The 22117-nt window shown below is 47.2% G+C and overlaps 1 protein-coding gene across 2 annotated transcripts in view; it reads left to right on the forward strand.

Annotated features, from left to right (window-relative positions):
* SLCO3A1 (solute carrier organic anion transporter family member 3A1) overlaps positions 1 to 22117 on the forward strand; it is a 374786-nt gene that overhangs the window by 334486 nt on the left and 18183 nt on the right. For both annotated transcript variants that reach the window (XM_086365341.1, XM_086365340.1), the window contains exons 7-9: positions 451 to 589; positions 13238 to 13413; positions 17289 to 17353. In XM_086365341.1, the coding sequence (XP_086221467.1) occupies positions 451 to 589; positions 13238 to 13413; positions 17289 to 17353 (380 nt within the window). The remainder of the gene's footprint in view (positions 1 to 450; positions 590 to 13237; positions 13414 to 17288; positions 17354 to 22117) is intronic.

A 22117-nucleotide genomic window follows, 5' to 3' on the forward strand; every position in this document is an offset into this window, starting at 1 on the left:
TATCCCGTTGGAGAAGGCAATGGCACCCCACTCCAGTACTTTTGCCTGGAAAATCCAGTACCAATGGCTGTTCCTTTTTCTACGTGAGCCTCTGCATCTCCCTGGGAGTCCAGTCTGGAGCATCAGGGCTGCAGCATGGTTGGGCCGCAGGATACCAGTTCCTCTCCACACAAGTCTCCTCCTCCAAGCAGGCCACCAGGCTTTCTCGTGACATTAAGTCAGACTGAGCCAGGCTCGTCTGCCACCCTGCGAGGTCAGACAGGCAGGATGGAAGCACACTGGCCAAGGCATCCTCTGTATATCCACACACAGTCCAAACACCAGCGTCCTTCCTTCCCTTTACCATGGCCACAGTGGGCACTGTGACCCCAGAGGGCAGGGGGCTGTCAATGGGGATCCAGAAGAAGACGACCTTTCTCTGATGGATTCCACCTGTCCTCTCTGTTCCAGCTCAACGCCTGGCTCGGCCCTGGACCCCTACTCGTCCTGCAATAAAAACTGTGAATGCCAAACCGATTCCTTCACTCCAGTGTGCGGGGCGGACGGCATCACCTACCTGTCTGCCTGCTTTGCTGGCTGCAACAGCACGGTATTGCTGATTTTCTGATGGGATGGGATGGGGCAGGGGAGCACAGACAGCCAGAGTAGCTTAAAACCCCAGGTCAGGGATAAGAGTGGGCAACCACATGTGTCCTGTGGTTTGTGTCCCTGCCTTGTGAATTGTCTCAGCCTGTGCCTTGCTCTGGTGGAGAGTTCTCCATCAGAAGGATGGGAGGCCTGCCAGGCCATCCAGCTGCTTCGTGCTAAATCAAATAGGTTTCCAAAAAGTGTCATTGAGCAATTTTAACAGAGAGTAAACATTCAAAGGAAGCTGTATGGATCCAGAGGAAAAGATTATGGTTCAAAGCTAGGAATATGATGACACCACAGGTAATGAGTTCCCCATCAACAGAAGTATGGAAAGAAAGGTTAGAACCATTTATCCGGGAAGACCTCTTCCGTACCTGAGACTGTGCAATGCTAATTCAACATCTTCTGTACTCGATTTCCTTTGCCTTTATCTTCTCAGCTAGATGCCTCCCACCTTTTTCCATCTTGCCACTACCATTTCTTTTGGTTTGCTTTTTTGTTCTTGTATTTGTTTTGGGGGTTTTTCCTTCTCAACATGAATTATACAGTTGACTCTTAACCTGCATGCAACTTTCCACACTCTCTGCATGAAAACCTGAGACTACGGGACTGATCACCTAGTCCTGCTGATCCCACCTTGTACCTGCCCTTCTGTGTCCACACCCCGCTCTTTGCATCAGGTGGTCAAAATATTGGAGCTTCAGCATCAGTCCTTCTAATGAATATTTAGTGTTGATTGTTTGATCTCCTTGCTGTCCATAGCATGATGTATAAATATGTTTCCTAATATTGGACCATCCTTGCATTCTAGAATGAATTTCATTGTTTTGTTTTCAGTCATGCCACGTGGCTGGCAGGATCTTAGTTCCCAGACTAGGGGCTGAACCCAGGCCCAGCAGTGAGACCACAGAGTCCTAACCACTGGACTGCCAGTTGTTCAGCTCCTAAGTAACACTGCATCGGACCCTTTCTGATCAGTTAGAAGATAATGTCTAGGCACTCTTTCCTCCACCATGCTCTTCAGCTGTGCTTCCTTTCAGGTTGGGTATTCCACTTTCCCCATACAACTTGTGTCTTTTCCTACTTCTTCCTCCAGTCTGACAACTCCTACTCACCCATCAGTACCCTACTCAAATGCCCCCTTCTCTGTGAAACCATCCCTGCCGTCCTTTATCTTTGAGCTTCTTGCCTCTGCAGTCTTGGTACCTGTCTCTCCTGGAGGCACCTTTCTCATTTCACTGCAGTGATCTGTTAAAAGGGTTTGTCATCTGCCCTGACCTGTGAGTTTCCTAAGTGAGCCCTGGCGCCCACAAGTGTTCTGTAAATGTCTGGAGATGCAGAGATGGAAAGAAAGACAAGATGGCTTGAGTGGCTGCTTTCAAGGAACTTAGAGTTGACATCATTTGTTTCTCCCCTTTACTTACTGTCTGTCTTTTGGGAGCAGCTATTTCTTTGAAGGAAGAAAACTGTATCATTTGTTTTCACTTCCAAAGACCTCATTTTTCCTTACATTTAACATTTAGATTCTTGGCCAGTTATTAACATTTTTCTATAGAGAAAATAAATCACCCTCGGGTGGAGGGGGCAAGGACTGATTTTTTTAAAGTAGATGATAAGGCAGTTTCCTTAAGTGGGTAGAAATGAATTTTTAAAAAGAGATGGGACCTTGAGAATGGTTAAAATAAAAGTACAAGCTATTCTTTTTCATGACAACAATTTCATTAACACTTTAATATCTAAAAGCTATATTATAAATCAAGTTTGGTTACTGTGCTGTGATGAGAATGACATTGACTCAGTATAGGCTTGTGTCCTGAGACCAAAGCAGTCTGTTCCAGAGCATTCTCTGACCAAAAAAAGGTCTAAAAAATGTGTGTCTCCTGTTCTTCCCAGGACGAGGGGCTTATTGAATAAGAGCTTAATCAGGCCCGGGTTTGCTTCTGGCTGCTGAAGCAGCAAGCTGTGGAATGCAATTATCAACAGAGGGCAAGCGTCTCCGATTCCCTCTGGACATATATCGTTTATTTCCCAGACACCTGCCTCTTCTTGACAGTATGAGAGGCCTCATATTGTCTGCTGGGGTGCAGGCAATGCAGAGAGGTGATACCCCCCTGCAATGACCAGGCAGAGAATGAGAAAGTCCCAGGGCTAGGGTGGGAGTCACACTCCCCCCACAGAGGCAGGTCTCTGGATGCCTCGTCTTCCAGTGGGTGGACGAGGGCTTTCGGGTCACAGAGCTATGCGTACCCTGGAAAGGGGCTTTTGTGACAGTTCAGCCCTAAAAATAACCACAACCCTGAAACTTGCAACACTGGCAAGCTCCTCTGAGAGCCTGTGTGGGCCAGGTGACAGGGCCTTTCACAGGTCACTCGTGGTCCAAGATCAGAGGAATCTCAGGCTGTCAACCAAAAAGGAGCAAAAAGCAATTTCAAAATACTTTCAAGAATTTTGAGAAAATGCCAAAAGGGTGGATTATATTCCTGGGATGTTTACTCCCTCTTCCTCGCCCCTTCTTGTCTGCAAGCTCCCTCCAAAAACTCTTCCTCAAGCTAGAGGTTTCTTCATCCCTCTTTCCCCCTTTCGTATTTTTTCCACCTGCATCCGCTGGAGTCCTCTCCCAGTGTGGGCACAGCCATTCCGTCACCTGTACCCCCAGTCCCGTGTGTATTGTCTCACTTATCCTCACAACAACCTTGGAAGGAGGTGTTATCCCCTGATTACAGAGGAATCCTTGCCCGAGGTCACATAGACCGTGGTGGCGCCGGCATTGAAACGCAGGGTCTGCTGCACGGCAGTCTCACTGTCTTCCCTCGCCCTCTGACTTCTCTCTTTAGTATGCCTGCCTTTTCCGCCAGTTCAAAGGAGCTTTCCACGTGTGCGCCCCTCAGTCGGGGTTCTGCCTTCACAATCTGACCCTGCTGCCTCTCCAACCTCAGCCTCCCCACTCCACCCCACTCTTGAAGAACCGCTGATGCAGTCAGGCTTCTTGGGGTGCCCCCTGCGTTCCCAGCTCTCTTTCACCTCTGGACCTCTGTGCATGCTATTTATCAGGGCAGGTCTTCCCCTAAGCCCTTGACAGTCCTTAACACATCCTTATCCACAGCTGAGAAGCCTCCTCCCACCTCCTCCCTGCTTCCGAGGCTGCACTGACCACCCCGCTCCCCGCCCCCCGCCAGTCCCCTCAGAAGCCTCAACACCTGCTCTCCCAGCAGGGTGGCCCCCCTCCACCAGACCGCACGGCCCATGTTCACCTGCATCTCCATCACTTGCCCATCACTAGGCACCCACATCCATAGATGAGGTTCTGCTGTGGACCCTTGCACTCCCAGTGTTAGCCACAGCTCTGATAAAGGCCCTGGGCTTCCTGCATGCCTGGCTGGAGACTGTGCCAACCTCAGCATGCCCCAGAGAAACTCAGGTGGTAATACCACAACTGGCAGGCAGGTAGGCTGGCCACTGTAGATTTCAATACCGAATACCTCATCTGTGCTTGTCTTTCCCCACTTGACAGCTTCCATCCAGGCTTGTGAAAATCCCCCCTAACTCGATTAGACGTGAATAAATCACCGACGAAATCACTCTGATTGTTAGGAGATCTGGTTCTGTTAGTGGTTTCCTGATATGAGACTTTCCTTCCTGCCCTGGTTTGAGGTTTTGTTTTTTATTGTCTGATCTCATTTCTCCTTGAGTGATAGCAATGGAAGTTTCCAGAATTGCATTTAATATACAATTTCTAATTCTCATTGCACGTGCCCAGGAGGGGTGACGGAAAAGATGGCAACTTAATTTTCTAAGCTTCCTTTGGCAGGAATATATTGTCCAGATTGTTTCTGTCCCTTTCACTCTCAGAAGTAATTATTCCAACAGAAAGCATGTTGGGAGCTGCTGATTGACTGCTGGAAGTTGTATCCTTCTGATGTACTGAATAATTGACTTAGAAAAAGGCTTCTGTCAGCCACCAGTGGAATGTTCAAAGGCAGTACAAGTCCGGCACAGCAGCTTGTGGAGGGCTAAGGATAGACGACTCATCTGTGCCCCGCTCCAGGCCACAGGGATTTATTGAGCACTGGTTTGAATGGAGCTCAAGTAGGTGCTATGGCAGGGAGGGGATGTGGCTACCCATTTTGGATGCGTGCAGGGGGCTCCTTGTTCAGGACAGCGGGTCTCAGGGCTGGCCTTCATCCATGGGGAACGCGTAGGTGTTTGCCTGGAGGATAGGATGGGAGGGCACCTGAGTATGGCATGAATATGAGCACAGGATGGTGGGGAGGCTTGAACCTGGTGACATGGGCAAAGCTTTGGTTTGGAGTCAGGAAAGAGGAGAATCTAGAGGGAGGAGCCTGTATCCGTCTGAGCTGCAGCTCCATCCTTCCCCTCCTCTCTGCCCACACCTCCCCCTCGGATGCCAGAGCAGAGAGTGAGCCTGGTGCTCCCCAAAGTGCAACCCTTTCCCTGCCCCTCAGCAGGAGATCATTAAGGCTCTGACGGGATGCAGGTTACCGCGGTGAAGCGTGGATGGAGGTCTCGCTTTCATCACAGAGTTTTTCCTCCGTGGCCGTTATCCTTCAGCCAGTGACCCTGCCAGGGAACAAGCAAGTGCGTTTCTTCTTGCCGTGTTTCAATTTCCCATTTGCCTAGAGGCACATGGGTTGCTTGCTGATGCTCTTTGCAACAGGCTCTGAGGTCTTCACCTGGAAATACCGGCTGGGGTTGGGCCAGTGAGGTGAAGAGATTCTAAGTTGCAAAAAGACAGTAATAAATGACAGGAGAAGATCTGAGGAACTTCGCTGAATCATAAAAAGATCCCGTGAAAGTCTAGGACACATGAGAGTGTGTTATCATTCAAAGGAAGACATCCCAGCTGTTGTACCGTCCCTGGCCTCTGCCACCTCAGGCATCAGGCAGAAGCAGGGCCGGACGCTGCGTGTGTCAGCACTCGCCCTGGCTTGCCCCCTTCTGAACTACAGGACTCAGGTCCTACCTTTCATAGAAATTGCCGTTACTTCCTGGCTGTTGTTGTTTAGTCGCTAAGTCCTGTTCGACTCTTTGAGACCCCATGGACTGTAGCCCACCAGGCTCCTCTGTCCATGGGGTTTCCCAGGCAAGAATGCTGGAGTGGGTTGTCATGCCCTCCTCTGGGGATCTTCCCAACCCAGGGATCGAACCTACGTCTCCTGTGTTGGCAGGTGGATTCTTTACCACTGAGCCACCAGCGAAGCCCTTTTTTCCTGGTAACTGAATACATTTCAGAAAGAAAACCAACATCAGTATTTCAGGACGTTGAGAAAGAAACATTCAAGTTTTCACAGCCTCAAAATACAAAGAACATCATCACCCCCTTGTCTGTCCCCTTAGTGAAGTCAGTGAAGTTGCTCAGTCGTGTCTGACTCTTTGCAATCCCACTGACTGTAGTCTACCAGGCTCCTCCATCCATGGAATTTTCCAGGCAAGAGTACTGGAGTGGGTTGCCATTTTAGAAATGTCATTTTCAACCCAGAGATTAGTTTTACTTGTGCAATTAGTAGAATTGATCCCTCAGTATTGAATACAGAGGGAAAAAGCCCAAACAAAAACAACTTTATTTGCCAGATACTTCAGAAACACTACCGAGGAATATTTTGTACATGTAATATGAGCTGTCAAAATAGCATGCTAATGATTTCCTCCATCAATGGGAAAATGAATCCTAGCTTCGAGAGAGTCATTTTTCTATTTTTATGGTCTCCAGCTTTATTGTAATTATTTATCCCCATCATTGCATGTGAATAGAAACATTTCTCAATTTAAATTAATGGCTGGATGTAGAACAAGAGTAGAATTTTCAGTGACTGTGCTCTCCTTCTTCTGTTGATTTCTTCTTCTGGAGTTTTTAAATTTTTTTGAATAGCGGGTACATTTGTGTGGCTCAAGAACCAGGAAGTATAAACAGGAGGGAGTGCGAACTCCTCCTCTCCATTACTCTCTCCTGTTCACCTGCTGTTTGGTCCACGACTCTGCCCAGTAGGTAATTACTACTATTAGTTTCTTGTATATGCTCCTGGGTTTTCATGCACATTCCAGGTATTATTCTGTAGCTGTTTGTTTACTGTTTGTCATCATTTTTGCCATTTTAATCCGAGGATAATTGCTTTACAATGTTATATTAGTCTCTGCTGCACAATAGCATGAATCAGTTATATATGTACATATATCCCCTCCCTTCCACCCCCACTCCACCCCCCAGGCATCACAGAGCACCGAGCTGAGCTCCCTGTGCTATGCAGCAAGTTCTCCCTAGCTATCTGTTTTATACACAGTAATGTATATGTGTCAATGCTACTTTCTCAATAGCTTGTTTGTTTATCTTTAATTGAAGTATAGATGATTTATAGTATGTTTATTTTCAGTAAAGTGTACAGAAAAAGTACACAGAAAACATGTATCTCTATTTAGTTCTCTATGCTGAACAGTGGGATAAGGCAATGGCACCCCACTCCAGTACTCTTGCCTGGAAAATCCCATGGATGGACGAGCCTGGTGGGCTGTAGTCCATGGGGTTGCTAAGAGTTGGACACAACTGAGCAACTTCACTTTCACTTTCATGCATTGGAGAAGGAAATGGCAGCCCACTCCAGTGTTCTTGCTTGGAGAATCCCAGGGATGGGGGAGCCTGGTGGGCTGCCGTCTATGGTGTCGCACAGAGTCAGACACGACTGAAGTGACTTAGCAGCAGCATGCTGAACAGTAGGTCCTTGTTGGTTATCTGTTTTGTACTGTAGCTTGTTACTTGTGTTTTTTTGTTGTTAATAGTTTATCGTGGACTTTTTTCATGTTAGTGTGTAAGGAGCATGCTGATACCTTTTTGCAGCTGCATAATCTTCCATTGTGTGAGCCTACTGGTGTGTATCTAACCAACCCCTATTGATGGTCATTCAGGTGGATGCAAAACTTTAGTTCCTGCAGGCACTGTTGGGACTGGAGTTGGACTTACATCATTCTATGCCCGGGCAAGTCTGCCTGTAGGATAAATTCTCGTAGAATTTCCGAGCTAATCCCACCCTGTCCGCCAGGTCACCAGCACTGCTTCCAATTCTTGTCAGGCCAGCTCCTCTGTGTGCAATGGGGCCATCTAATTATCAACGAGATCTCTCAGGATAGGAAAGCCTGGTCCTGCCACCCACACATGGTACCAGGCAGAGACTCCAACTCTCACATCATTTCTCCCCCAGAGAATGGCAGACTGGGAAGACGTTCCTTTGCCATGCGGATGGAAAACCAGACATTTGCCAGGTCAGGAATGGTAAACTCCTTTCCTGGAGCCTAATGTGCTTTCTTCATAGTTAAATATATTGGGGGCTGCCAAGGACAGCACTAGGGGGGCTGCCACTTTATGCAGGACGTGGTCATCGGCAGGCAGTTGCCAAGGTCCACCTGCATTCTGGACTGTTGCATACACACAGGGTGAGAATCAGATCCCCACCAACAAGCCTCTCCTTCCCTCATACCCAGGTTGCTGCTGTTCAGTCGCTCAGTCGTGTCCGACTCTTTGCGACGCCATGGACTGCAGCACACCAGGCTTCCCAGTCCTCCTCTGTCTCCTGGAGTTTGCTTAGACTCCTGTGCACTGAGCCCATGCTGCCCAGGTTGTCTCTGTATTTTCAGGCTTTCCAGTGATCGGGGCTCTCGCAGGTCTCAGTTAACTTGCGTGCCCAGTCAATATCAGCAAAGGCCTGTCCTACTCCTCCCTGCTCGCTTGGGATCGTAGGGTGAAGCCCCAGTGCTGGAAAGTCCTCTCTTCCAATCATGTACCCCGTGATAATTATTTCCACCACACTGGGACATCAGGAGGGAAGATTCTAGATCAATCTGCAGTCTCTTGTATCACCTGGGCCCAAATAAAGGACCTTTTCCATCCCTTGCCTTCAGACTTATGCTTAGCATTTACCCTTGGTTTCTCTGTGGGCAGGGTCCTAGGAATGTTCCAGCCTGTACCCTAGGCCTCCGGACCACCTGCGTTTTCTGTTCATCCTGTCGAACTGACTCTTGTAACCAAGAGGGAAACCCATCCAAGTTCCCACTCAGATCACTAGCGCTTACCTCCTCCCCAGCCTCTTTCACAGCTCATCTCAAATAGGTTTAATCTGAATAAATGAGTACAGAGTTGCCTAGGTCCTTTGGGAGGGACCCATCCATTTTCAGGGGGCTTCCCAGGTGGCCAGTGGATAAAGAATCCACCTGCAATGCAGGAGACATGGGTTTGATCCCTGGGTCAGGAAGATCCTCTGGAGGAGGGCATGGCAAGCCACTCTAGTTTTCTTGCCTGGAGAATCCTATGGATAGAGGAGCCCGGGCCACAGTCCATAGAGTCACAAAGAGTCGGACAGGAATGGAGCAACTGAGCATGCATGCACATCCATTTCCAGCATCTCTCCTTGGCACCAGGGCAAGCCAGTATCGCCACTGATCACGGGCCCATTCTCCCCTCTCCTAGCACCTATAGCCCAACAGGGGCCTCATTTCTGTCCAGCCACCCGGCCTGCCCTGGGTCCATTCTTGTCCCATTCTCCCTGGCTCTGTGCTCTCACCCCTCCCCATGCCTTGGCTGCACATCCCAGGATGGCTCGGCCCCGCCGTTCACTCACACCATTCACGGGATTGTGCCTTCCTGGACAAGTTTGCCTTACCTGGACCATATGGACTGGGTAGTCACTGACATAAAGGCATCTTATTTCTGTACCATTCCAGTAGGGCCACGATCGCGGCCCGATCAAGGGAAGACCCTCTTCAGAAGGGGATTTTCACATCTCAGAGCAGAGGCAGTCCAGGCAGTTTCCTCTTATGGTAAATGGAATACAGCTGAGCCATAGCCCAGGTGCAGAGCAGAAATCTAAGACTGGGTGTAGGTTCCAATTACAAAGTACTCATTAAACTAAACAGAGCTCACCAGTCACGCAGTTCATTCAAAGGGTACTGATCACCTCACAGTCCTAAAGGCTACAAGAGTCAGAACTCAGTTCCCGGGGTCTGAGTTCTAAGCCAGCTCCTCATGGATGGGCCAGTTTCCTGTTTCTACCTGAGCACTCTCTGAGTCCACGTGGTTCTAAGGACCCCAGTCCCAAATCGCTTTTTCCTCACAGGCTACAGGAGGGACCAAAGAGAAAAGGATGGGGTGGTTTGAACTAGGGCAGGGTTTGAGAGATGTTTTGTCTTTGTTGTTTAGTTGTTTAGGATGTGGTAAAACGAACGGACCTTGAGGGTTCATTCATTCATTCAGTACTGTCCTCTCGAGCTAGGGATAAGTCAGGAATCAAAACCACAGTGGTTTCTGTCCTTATTAGCCTTATGGTGACGAGGAGGCTTTGACATAGGAGTATGGGGGAGGTCGAGAATTTACCATCACATTTCTATAGAGTTTGTCATTTCTAAGATAAGAGATGTGGAAGGAAAGGACATGGGGGCTGGGAGCGTATATATCTGTCAGGGTTTGGTCAGGAAAACAGCACCCACACGTCTTTTGGAAGTACAGGGTTTAGTATAGGAAATAGAACTTATGTAGCGTGGCAGAGTTGGGGAATTGGGATCTGGAAGAAGTGAGATGAAGGACTGGAGGAAAGTCACCACACCCCCAGAAGTATCAGTTCAGGTGGGCAGGCTGAGGCTTATGGGAAATTCCCCAGAAGCTGTGCCCAGCGGGCTGCTCAGTGAGATGAAGGGGGCACTCAGGGACGTCAGCAAGACTGCATCCAGGTCAGTAGAGGTGGGCACAGGGCCTCTGTTGTCAGCAGGGTGGTCAGAAAAGAAGGTGGGTGCACACAGTGATGGTAGGGCCAACCGGCTCCTCCTGGGCACCTCCGCATTTGTCTGTCCCCAGGTCTGACCATCTGACCCCTGCCTCACTTACGAATCTCTTCTGTGTTTCCTCTGGTCCAGCTCTCGTTGTGCAGGGACGGGAATCCTAAGGAGATGGTTCCCCGCCCTGGACCGTAGAGTAGTGCCAAGATGCCAGCACAGAATCCCCTACAGGGCGCTCATCCTGGAGTTGGTTTTGATGTCTCAGCATGTTCAGAGGCTTAGGAAGGGGCATCCCGGGTGGGTCTGGGACGGGTGTGAGTTAGAGATGAAATTTAGGAGAGTCATCAGAAACCATCTGCATGCATGCTCAGTTGCTCAGTCATGTCTGACTCCGCGTGACCCCATGGCCTGTAGCCTGCCAGGCTCCTCTGTCCATGGGATTCTCCAGGCAATAACACTGGAGTGGGTTGTCATGCCCTCTTCCAGGGGATCTTCCCTGGCCCAGGGATTGAACCCGTGTCTCTTAACGTCTCCTGCATTGGCAGACAGGTTCTTTATCACTAGCGCCACCTGGGGAGCTCCATCAGAAAGCACATGGATGTAACACAATCTAGGGAAAAGTGCAGGGTGAGAAGGGAAGAGAATCTGGACCAGAGCCCCAAGGAGCTCTGGCATTTTCAAGTAGGAGAGGGGGCAGGTGCCAGCAAGGAAAATGCAAAAGGGAAGAAGGAAACCAGAGAGTGAGCCGTGGAAGCCATGAAGGCAGTGGGTCACAGGCACGCACTCAAGGGGCTCCAAGGAGAGAAAAGTGGATGGAGGGGTCGTCTGTGGAGGTCACTGGTGAGCTTAGCTGATCTGATCGCTGCATGTAGGAATCTAAGCCAGGTGGAGTGAGTCAAGAGCAGGGAGGTAGTGAGCATGAACAGCTGGAAAAATTTAGCTTCAGCATTCAGGGTGTGGGAAGAGGAAGGATCAGTTTCCTCTCCTCAGAAGAGAGGGAAGTGGCATTTTCATTTTAAGTTGAGGAGAAGCCCTTGTTTGTTATTCAGTCAGTAAATCATGTCTGACTCTTTGCAACCCCATGGACTGTAGCATACCAAGCTTCCCTGTCCTCTATCTCCCAGAGTTTGTTCAAACTCATGTCCATTGAGTCGGTGATGCCATCCAACCATCTCATCCTCTGTTGCCCCTTCTCCTCCTGCCCTCAATCTTTCCCAGCATCAGGGGTTCTTCCAGTGAATCGGCTCTTTCAGGGAGAAGCCCTGTTTCCTGATAAAAGTAGAGGAAGATCTGTTCCCATTCGCATCCTAAAACCACCTGCTGAGTTTCCTCTATTGCGTCTCAGCACTGTTATAAGACAGTGCTCGATAGATCACAGAAACGACGCGTTCTTATCCCAGGAGCTTAAGGTCTCCTCCAGAAGGATAGCAAGGGTCTCTGCTATGGGGTGAGGAGTGTGTCCCCGTGGAGGGAAGTGCCAGCTCAGATGGGGGCAACTGGGGAGGCCTTGCAACCAAATGAAATGTCAGTACTGGGTTTTGAAGATCTGTGATTTCTCTGGGCAGAGATGTGTGCAAAGAGACAGAGGGGCTGAGCCTCAGCACCTTTCACCACAGGAGATGCCCCTGGGTGCTGTAATGGGGCCATTTATACAAAAGCACCTGCTGTCGGAAGATGGCTTAAGAAGAGGGGTCCAGCCCCACCCTGTGTCTCCCCCTCCTTCCCACGGGTAAAAGCTTCTTGTGGGGCACAGTCATACAGGATGGAGCCCCAGTCTGTTACGTCTGGCGGGGAAAGAAAGGGAGAGGGAGGAGGAGAGGTGCAAGGATGGGAGACGGGCTGAGGAGAGGGCACGTAAAAACCAAAGAGGATTTGTTTGACCCTCAGGAAGATTTACCCCAGTATGTGCTCTGAGAGCCAAGCAGCCCTGGAAAGAAAGGCAATGAATCATTTATGATTGTTTTCATTTTGTATTCATTAAAGACCTCTGCACTATTATTATCAAACCTTAATTGGCTTGGCTGTTAGCTAGCGCTGCCTTTCCCTGCACCCTTGTTTCTCCCTTCACCATCAGAAACTCCTCTGGAGCATGAGCCAGGACCATGCTGGGGAGCCGGGGCAGCTGGGCAAGAATCCACCCGAAGATCAAATGGAATGCAGCTGCTTGGCTCTCTCCTCTCTGATCATATATTAATAAATGTATCTCGCTGGTCTCCAGCTCACTCCCCACCATCCGCTCTCAGCTCCCTGCCATCTCTGCACCCTCTTTGCTCTCTCAGCCACTCGAGAAGTCTCCCGTTAGCCAGCCCCCTCTCACGGCCCCACTAGCCCAGCAGCTTCACGCATGACAGCACACATGCTTTGTTCCAGGTGCCATGGTGGGCAGTGAACCAGCAACCGTATGCAGGTTACCTGATTTACTTCTTTCAATACACTTCAGTGTAATTATAACTGCACAAAAGAGAGGACAAATTGGCAAGTGATTACATTGTTAATTTGCCAGTGTTTTATCACATTGTGGAAGCACGATTTCCTCTCTAATTGTGTGGGGGTTGGGCAACGCGTTTGTCTACAGTGTGGGCTTATCGAGGAATTCTGGGGCATAGAAATGAAATACACAGGAGACGGGGAAATCAGCTCTTCTCCCCATAAATATTCCTTTATTTTGCATGTGTCTTGCAGCCTCCTTCAAAAAAGCTAATTCGTTGATTCAGGCCTAATTATTGAAATGCTCCAGAATGCATAATCAGGCTGTGACAGACCCAGCTGATGGATGGCTTTAGATCTGGAGAAGGGAGATAGCCCCAGTTAACAGGGCTGACTGCTTCCCTTCCAGAATCTCACTGGCTGTGCATGCCTCATGACCATCCCACCTGAGAACGCGACCGTGATTCCTGGAAAATGCCCCAGTCCTGGGTGTCAAGAGGCCTTCCTCACCTTCCTGTGTGTGATGTGTGTCTGTAGCATGATCGGGGCCATGGCTCAGACGCCTTCGGTCATCATCCTCATCAGGTAAGCATAGCCCCAGGGACCGGAGAGCCAGCCGCCCCGCCCCACCTCCCTCCCTGCTGTGTGTCTGCAGTTCTCCCAGAAATCAGAGCTCTGGGGACTGTATGAGTCTTGCAAGCCAGCTTCCCTAGGCTGATAGGAATCAGTTATGTTTGATGGAAACCTCACAGCAAAAGTAAGGCTTCCCCAGTGGCTCAGACAGTAAAGAATCTGCCTGCAATCCAAGAGACCTGAATTCAATCCCTGGGTTGGGAAGAGCCCCTGGAGAAGGGAATGGCAACCCACTCTAGTATTCTTGCCTGGAGAATCCCCATGGACAGAGGAGCCTGGTGGGCTACAGTCTGTGGGGTTGCAAAGAGTCAGACATGACTGAGCGACTAACACTTTGAACTTTCACGCCAAAAGTAGAAAGCACAGCCCAAGAGAAAACACTGCACTTTCATGTCCTACCAGGAACAGACTCTGCAGGTAATTTTGAAAGGTACTGCAGTCTTTCATTGATACTTGCAAAGAGCAACACTGTTGGAGTGAAATGAAAATGGCGTGGGAATAGCCAAGTCCCCGTGTCTGGCTCCTGTCTCAGGGCACTGATTCGTAGTATGACCTTGGGCTCAGTGTTGTTTCTGAATCTGGAACTGGAGGTGATGTCAATGGTCCTGCCTGCCTCCTGCAGTGGGCTGGGTCCTGCTGAGACCATGTGTGTGCAAACTCTGTAAAGATATAACAGGTCATTGACAAGGTATGATGCAGTGCTGAGTGGCTCCGTGGAAGCAAGCAGTGACTGCTTTTGTATAGATGGATAATTGGAGAGAGTCAGCCATAATTCTGTGTTTCCCCGTTTCTTGGGAACTATCATGGTGGGTGGGTGAGGTGTCTTAAAGGTGAATTATTGAGTAATTTTCTGAGTAACTTACACAGTTGCAAAGTTATCTAGATTTGCATGAGGAACCCAGAAGAGGCAGGCTTCATGTCTGGTGACCATCTTTTACAGAGGAAGTGGTACTAAGCACAGATAGCCGGGATGTGGTTATCCAAACAAACCAATTCAATCCCAAGGGCTGGACATAAAAGTAGGAATGAAATGCTTGGATGCAGCCTGTACAAATATACATTTTATTGTTGTTTAAGTCGCTAAGTATTCAACTCTTTTGTGACCCCATGGACTGTAGTGCATCAGGCTCCTCTGTCCATGGGATTTCCCAGGCAGGAATCCCAGAGTAGGTTGCCATTTTCTTCTCTGAGAGATCTTCCTGACCAAGGGACTGAACCCATATCTCCTGCATTGGCAGGCAGATTCTTTATCACTGAGCCACCAGGGAAGCCCTGGTATGTAACATTTGCAGCTGCTTTATCCAGCCTCTCTGTGTCTACTACATTTCCTGATCTTGGTTAGAATTCACAAGGAAAAGGATTTATACAAAGTACTTATGTTTTAAAGTTTTTAGCAAAGCTTTTTCAATGTGCAGAAGCAATAATGGTACAATAGCAAATTGCCATTTTATACTTGTTAAATTTGAAAAAATAATTTTTAAAAATTCACACCCAGTTCTGTAAGCAAGGCTCTAACAAAACAGGTAAAGTCACACCTTTCTGCTGCCATTGAGAAATATACTGATCCTTTCATAAAAGCAAGGTGGCAAATATGAGTTCAAGAGCCATAAAAACGTTCAGTTTGTTTTTTTTTTTAATGAGGTAACCCTACCCCTTGCCACTTATCTTAAGAAAATACTCTACGAGAAGAAAAGCTCAATGCAGACAGATTTTTATTACAGTGTTAACTATAATAGCAGAAAAATCTGAATTGGAATAGTGAGTTAAATTATAGTCCCACAGCTCAGTGGAATAATGAAAATTCTTAAGAATGTGAGAAGTGTTTATGAAATGAACTGTTGACTTTAACTTATATATGGAGAATGGATTAGATATAATATGCACTGGATAAAACCCATCAGATCTCAGGCATGGGTTTGGGGTGGCTGCATTATTTTTGTTGCTAGGAATTCCCATGAAGTTGTATTGTACCAGTTGACACACAAAAGGCACCAAAAAGCAAGAAAAATGACCCTTACAGCCTTTAGCAATGACTGGTCCCCTTTTTTCTCTGCCCTTGACTCTGCTGCAAAAACCCAGCTCAGTAGTTGTGGCTGCAGACCAAACACAGAAAGTCAGCCGAAACCTGAATCGTGTCCAAATCTCAGCTTGATAAACAGCTCTTGGAGATTTTCAGGAAATATGTGATTCCCTTTCAGTGGACCAGCAACAGATGGCCTAAATGACCTAGGTGGGGCCCTGTGCACCTCATAGCTCCACACTGCTGGGGCCGGCTGGAGGTACGTGCCATCACAGATGTTCTAGGCAGACACAAGGGCACAGACGGTCTGAGCCACAACCCAGATTATGGGCACCAGCCCTTGTCCCATCCCAGAGCAGTGGGCCCACTTCCACTCTTACTCCAAACAGAAGCATACTTGCCAACAGCAGCACTCAGGACATCCACAGGTGTGAGGATACCGGCTATTTAATGAGTCACGTAGGGGCCAGCACTGGGCTCTCTGTTTTCAGGATTTATTTGGCTGCGTCAGGCCTTAGATGTGTCATCAGGGGTCTTTTGTTGTGGCATACAGACTCTAGTTGCGGGGCTCGGGCTCCAGAGCGCACAGGCTCAGTTGCTCCATGGCACGTGGGATCTTAGTTTCCTGACCAGGGGTCGATCCTGCGACTTCTGCATTGGAAGGCAGATTCTTACCACCAAACCACTAGGGAAGTCCCCAGCCTCTTGTTTTTTGGTTTGTTTGTTTGTGTTTTATTACTCAGCATCTGCTGTGTGTCACACACCACACTGATGATGAATAAGACACAAATAGTCCTTGGCCTCAAGGAGAAAGACAAGCATTGAGTCAGTACTAGTTGCTAGAGTAAGAGGCCTGACAGAGGAGACCTGTGACTAGCTGTGAGGGCCTCTCTACTTGGAATCAGTCATCATTTCCAACCCCCCCTCCTGTCACTCTTATCCCAGACAGTGTGAGAATGTTCTAGAAAATGTTTGAAAAGATCGTGCTCAGGGACTGCTGTGGGTAAACCAAAGCCAGGGGCACTGAGTCAGTTCAAAACAAAGGCATGTGACCATATAAAGCTGTGTGTGTGTTAGTCGCTCAGTCGTGTCCGACTCTTTGTGACCCCGTGGACTGTGGCCCACCAGGCTCCTCTGTCCATGGGATTCTCCAGGCAAAAATACTGGGACAGGTCGCCATTTCCTCCTCCAGGGGGTCTTCCTGACCCAGAGACCGAACTCACGTCTCCTGCAGGCAGATTCTTTCCCACTGAGCCACCTGGGAAGGCCAAATAAAGGCACCTTTCCAGTTTAAAAGGTACCAAAGCTGGATACAGATGAATGGACTGTTTCACAAGTGGTCCATCTAGGGAACCAACCCATGCTAGTCTGGTTGATTTCGCAAAATGATGCAGAATGACAGAGGTGTTTATGGTTCTGGCCTATCTGAGTAGCATAAGGGGAACTGTCTTCCCCATTGATATTTCCCCTGATACATGTACCCACCAACTTAAGATGTTTCCCCATGCCGGCAAACGCAAAATGCCTTTGAATGAAGACTTTGGGAACAAATTTGCATTCCATCCTTCAAATGACTAGTTTTAGTTAATAAAAAACACTGCTAAATTCCTAAACTTATCTTGTCCCTGCAGATGCAGTGATTTTTCAGACTTTTGGCAGGGAAGGTGAAAAAAGCAAAAGAACAAAACCATTAATAATTTTCTAAGGAAGGGCTCTGATGGACAGCAGCGAATGACTCTGGGGTCTGTTAATTAAAGTGAAGCGATAAGAATCTTTTCTTTTTTCCTCTTCATCTCTTTGCATGTAGGACAGTCAGCCCTGAACTCAAATCATACGCCCTGGGAGTTCTTTTTCTCCTCCTCCGTTTGTTGGGTACGTATTCTTTCTTTATTCCCTCAGTAATGAATCAGATGCTTATAACCAGGTGAGTGCATATATGAGTGCAATCATGACCAGGTGAGTACAGATCACTGGAATCATCCCTTGAGTTGTCTTTTTTCTTATGAAGTTTAATTTTGATAACAAGAGAAAGGTCTGTTAAATGTTGTTCAGGGTTTAGACCTACACTCGCACACTCCCTGGATATCACAGAGTTTTTGTTGGTATTAACTGTGCCTTCGTGCCACACTGAATTTTCATTGGCACAAGGAAGAAAAGTGAGGAACCAAAAAGAAAGGAATTTGATGGTGTCATTGGGCACCCTCATTAAGCAACCCATGAGCAGCTTGTGAAATGCTTCATTTATGGGCCTGCCAGCTTGGGGAGAGAGGTATTCTCATAATGCTTCCCAAATGGAAACTTCGCATCCTTTAAATTTTTCCAAACTGATTTAGTTTATTTACCTTGGGTTTCTGTTGCTACTGCTGCTGCTGCTACGTCACTTCAGTCGTGTCCGACTCTGTGCAACCCCATAGACGGCAGCCCACCAGGATCCCCCATCCCTGGGATTCTCCAGGCAAGAATACTGGAGTGGGTTGCCATTTCCTTCTCCAATGCATGAAAGTGAAAAGTGAAAGTGAAGTCACTCAGTCGTGTCCGACTTGTAGCGACCCCATGGACTGCAGCCTTCCAGACTCCTCCGTCCATGGGATTTTCCAGGCAAGAGTACTGGAGTGGGGTGCCATTGCCTTCTCCACCTTGGGTTTCTAGGATAAGGCAAATATGACCTTCATGCTATAAAGCCTATATTCTGTAGTTTGGTATGGACAGAAGGAATTAAGTCTAAGATGGGAATAGCCCATGGTTCTCCTGGAGTGCTGGGACCAGCTGAGGAGAAGCTGGAAAAGCCAATCAGATAAACCTTCTCTCTGTGGACCACACTGCTGCTTTATGAACTCCCTTTATCAAGGCCAAGATCAAGATAGGATGACATTTTTTTTCTTGAAATGATAAGGCTGTGGTCTTCCTTAGTGAATATTAAGTGATAAATAAAAATGGAAAGGAAGATAACCATGGCCTATACCTTCAGAATAAAAAGTTCTCATTCCAAATAGTATATAACCTGAATGAGCACAAAGACTAACTATAGAAATGTTTATAAAAATATTCACAAAAGTGAAAAATCGGCAACAATTCAAACATCCATCAGCAGGGAATTAGTTAAATCCATTATGGGTTCTAATTTCAGTAGGATTTATGTACCCCTTTAAACTGGAAAGAAAAATATTGATAAACTTGGAAAGGGTACATGGTAAGTGGAGGGAGAAAGAGGTCTATATTGTATATGCAAATGTTTTTAAAGTATACATGAAAGTCCCAGTCATGTCCAACTCTTTGCGATCCCACGGACTATACAGTCCATGGAATTCTCCAGGCCGGAATACTGGAGTGGGTAGCCTTTACCTTCTCCAGGAGATCTTCAAGACCCAGGAAACAAACCCAGATTCCTGAATTGCAGGCAGATTCTTCACCAACTGAGCTATCAGGGATATATATATAGGGGAAAATACTGGAAAGCTAGATAAGAAAATGGTATCAGCTATTATAATTGAATAGTGAGGCTATAAATGATATTTTATAAATTCATTTTTAAAATTTGAATGAAAAAATGTTATTACTTTCATAATGAGATTATATTCTATATAATTGCTATGTGAAAGAAAAATATTCACCCTTAAATCCATTAATAAGATGAGGCCCTCCCTGGGGAATGGAAAATACTTGACATCTGCCCTAGCTCTGCCTGTAGCAAATCACTTCCAGTCCAGGTTGTGACCTCTTTTGCCATGTCCATGACAAGACCTGGGAATCTTCTTAATCACTGTCAGTCCACATCGTTGGGATAAATGGAGAATCTTTTTTTTTTTAATTTAAATTTATTTATTTTAATTAGAGGCTGATTACTTTACAATATTGTATTGGTTTTGCCATACATCAACATGCATCCGCCATGGGTATACACGTGTTCCCAGTCCTGAACCCCCCTCCCACCTCCCTCCCCGTACCATCCCTCTGGGTCATCCCAGTGCACCAGCCCCAAGCTTCCTGTATCCTGCATCGAACCTGGACTGGCGATTCATTTCTTATATGATATTATACATGTTTCAATGCCATTCTCCCAAATTATCCCCCGCCTCCCTCTCCCACAGAGTCCAAAAGACTGTTCTATACATCTGTGTCTCTTTTGCTGTCTCACATACAGGATTATCGTTACCATCTTTCTAAATTCCATATATATGCATAAATGGAGAATCTTAAACAGCATCTTTGTCTTATTTCTGGTTCATGGAAAATAGAACCAGAAATAGTAACCAGGTATAGTAATACCCAGTGCAAACAAGTTCAACTGTAATTCAAACTAAAACATTTTAGGCCTTCCTAGAATTCATAGTGGCCTTTAGAGCCAACTACACAGGGTACTAATTATGGTGGAGTTTTTTTCTCTCATCACTGGGAGGATAGAAAATGCATGTGTGGTGATGCCCCCCATTCCACCCTGGTTAGGTGGATGGACAGATGAATGTGTAATATCAGGTAGCAGGTTGGAGACCCTTATTTCTGAAAATGGTGAAACCATCCCACATGCGGCTTCCTTGGTGGCTCAGCTGGGGGAGAATCCACCTGCAGTGGGGAAGCCTGGGTTTGATCCCTGGGTTGGGAAGATGCCCAGAGAAGGAAACGGCTACCCACTCCAGTGTTCTGGCCTGGAGAAGTCCATGGACTGTACAGTCCATGGGTCCGCAAAGAATCGGACACAACGGAGTGACTTTCACTTTTTCACTTTCACTACTTCCATTCTACATACACATTCACTCAACAAACTGACATTTATTGAGCATCTAATGTGTTCAGAGCTTCATGAACCATACCCAGGCAAGTGAGCCCAGCATTGCTCTTAGGGAATTCCTTTAGGAGCTGAACAGAGAAACAAAAAGCCCTCCATTTATGGGATTACTACAGAGGTCTTTTGTACCTCTAAACACATGCTGAGGATTCAATATAGTGAGTAAAAAATAACCTTCAGAATAATTTTGATAACACAAAATGTAAGAAAAATTTGCAAGTTGTTTTCAAAATGAAAATAATGAAAATTATGAGACACTTGAAGACAGAAATGGAAAATTATACAGCATGTGTAATGTGACACCATTAAGATCACTGTATGTTGCTCTAAAGCTCAAACATTATCTAAACGAGTATTTTGCAACTTCTGTGATTATAATCTATAGCAAGAGATGAACTTTATATTGTGGCCCAGTGCATTCATATGAATAAATACAACTGAAGCAAAGACTTCATGAAAAATATTCACCCTTAATATGTGTGATGTGCTCTGATATTTTCTATTCTATTTCATTCTTTTAAAATAGTGGGTCATGACCAACTATATTGATTGTATTGTCCAACTGGGTCACACATCAGAGTTTAGAAAACAGCTGTAGAAGGATATGCCACAGTTTCATCTTTTAATTAAAAGTGGCTTATCAGAGAAGTCTTTGCACTGGGCCCGATTCCATTTCCTGCAGCACCCAATGAGATTAACCACCACTACAGTTAATGAAGGACCAACCGAGAAATCAGATTTCAAGACATTGTCAAGCTTTGTGCTTGGCCCCGCTTGGGTAATGGGTGATGGTAAGGACCTCACAGTTCAGTGTGATGAAACTGGAGATGCAGTCAGTAGAGAGGTGTAGGGTGGATGTGTGCGAGAGCCACCCGACCTGGGGTTGGGGATGGGAGTGTGGGTGAAAGAATGTGATAGTAACCTGAAGCATGAAGAATGCAGAAGAGTTACCTTGCTAGCAAAAAGGAGAGAGTGCTTTAGACCGAGGGACTTAAAGGAGCAAAAGCCTGGAAGTGAACAAAGGCTGAAGCCTGTTTGGGGGCTGCAGGAAGCCCTTGTGGCTGGAGGGGATGGCTGTCAAGGACACGATCAGAAAGAATTGCTGCGCTGTTGACAGGGTTGACCTTTATCCCCAAGGCAAATGAAATCATTGATGGACTTTAACATGGGGATAAGATCCATTGTGCATTTTTAGAAAGGCCTACTGTCTGCCACATAGAGAATGTGGGAACTGAATATTAAGCCACTGGTATAACAGAGGAGCTGACAGAGAACCATGTGAGGATGCTGGCCACCAAGATGGGGAGATGTGGACAGAGGAAAAGTGTCAAGGCCTAGTCCCTGAATGGAAGTGTACAGACTGAAGCATCGAAGAGGGAGGAATCCACAGTGACAGTGCCTTATGAAAGGTTTGGATCATGTGATACATGGGCGATGTTTTTAAAGCAGGAGGACCAGAATGAGGAGCAAGCTTTTGGGAGTGGCATAGACCAACACCATCCAATAGACTTTCCTGCAGTGGTGGAAGTGCTCCATGTCTATGCCACGTGGGGCTGTGGAGCACTTGAAATGTGGTTTCTGTAAACTGGCTTCTCCTTATTTTTGTTGATTTTCATTTACGTAGCTGCGTGTGACCAGTGACTATCATACTGGACTGTGCAGGATGCACCACCATTGGTGGGTCAGAGCTTGAGGCAGTGGGGGCAGCGTGGGGAGACTGCTCTTTGCAGATACTTGGCTGTGAGGAGTGTAAAGAAAGAGGGAAAGACCCAGAAGTGAATGCGGGTTATCTTCCCTTGTTTTAAATGCTGATAGAAAGGAGGTGTCAGAAAGGGCAGAGACCTTGGCACCAA

The sequence above is a fragment of the Bos grunniens genome, chromosome 21 (assembly GCF_055505025.1).
Source record: "Bos grunniens cultivar Pamir isolate PY7600 chromosome 21, Bosgru_T2T1.0, whole genome shotgun sequence".
Taxonomy (NCBI): Eukaryota; Metazoa; Chordata; class Mammalia; order Artiodactyla; family Bovidae; genus Bos; species Bos grunniens.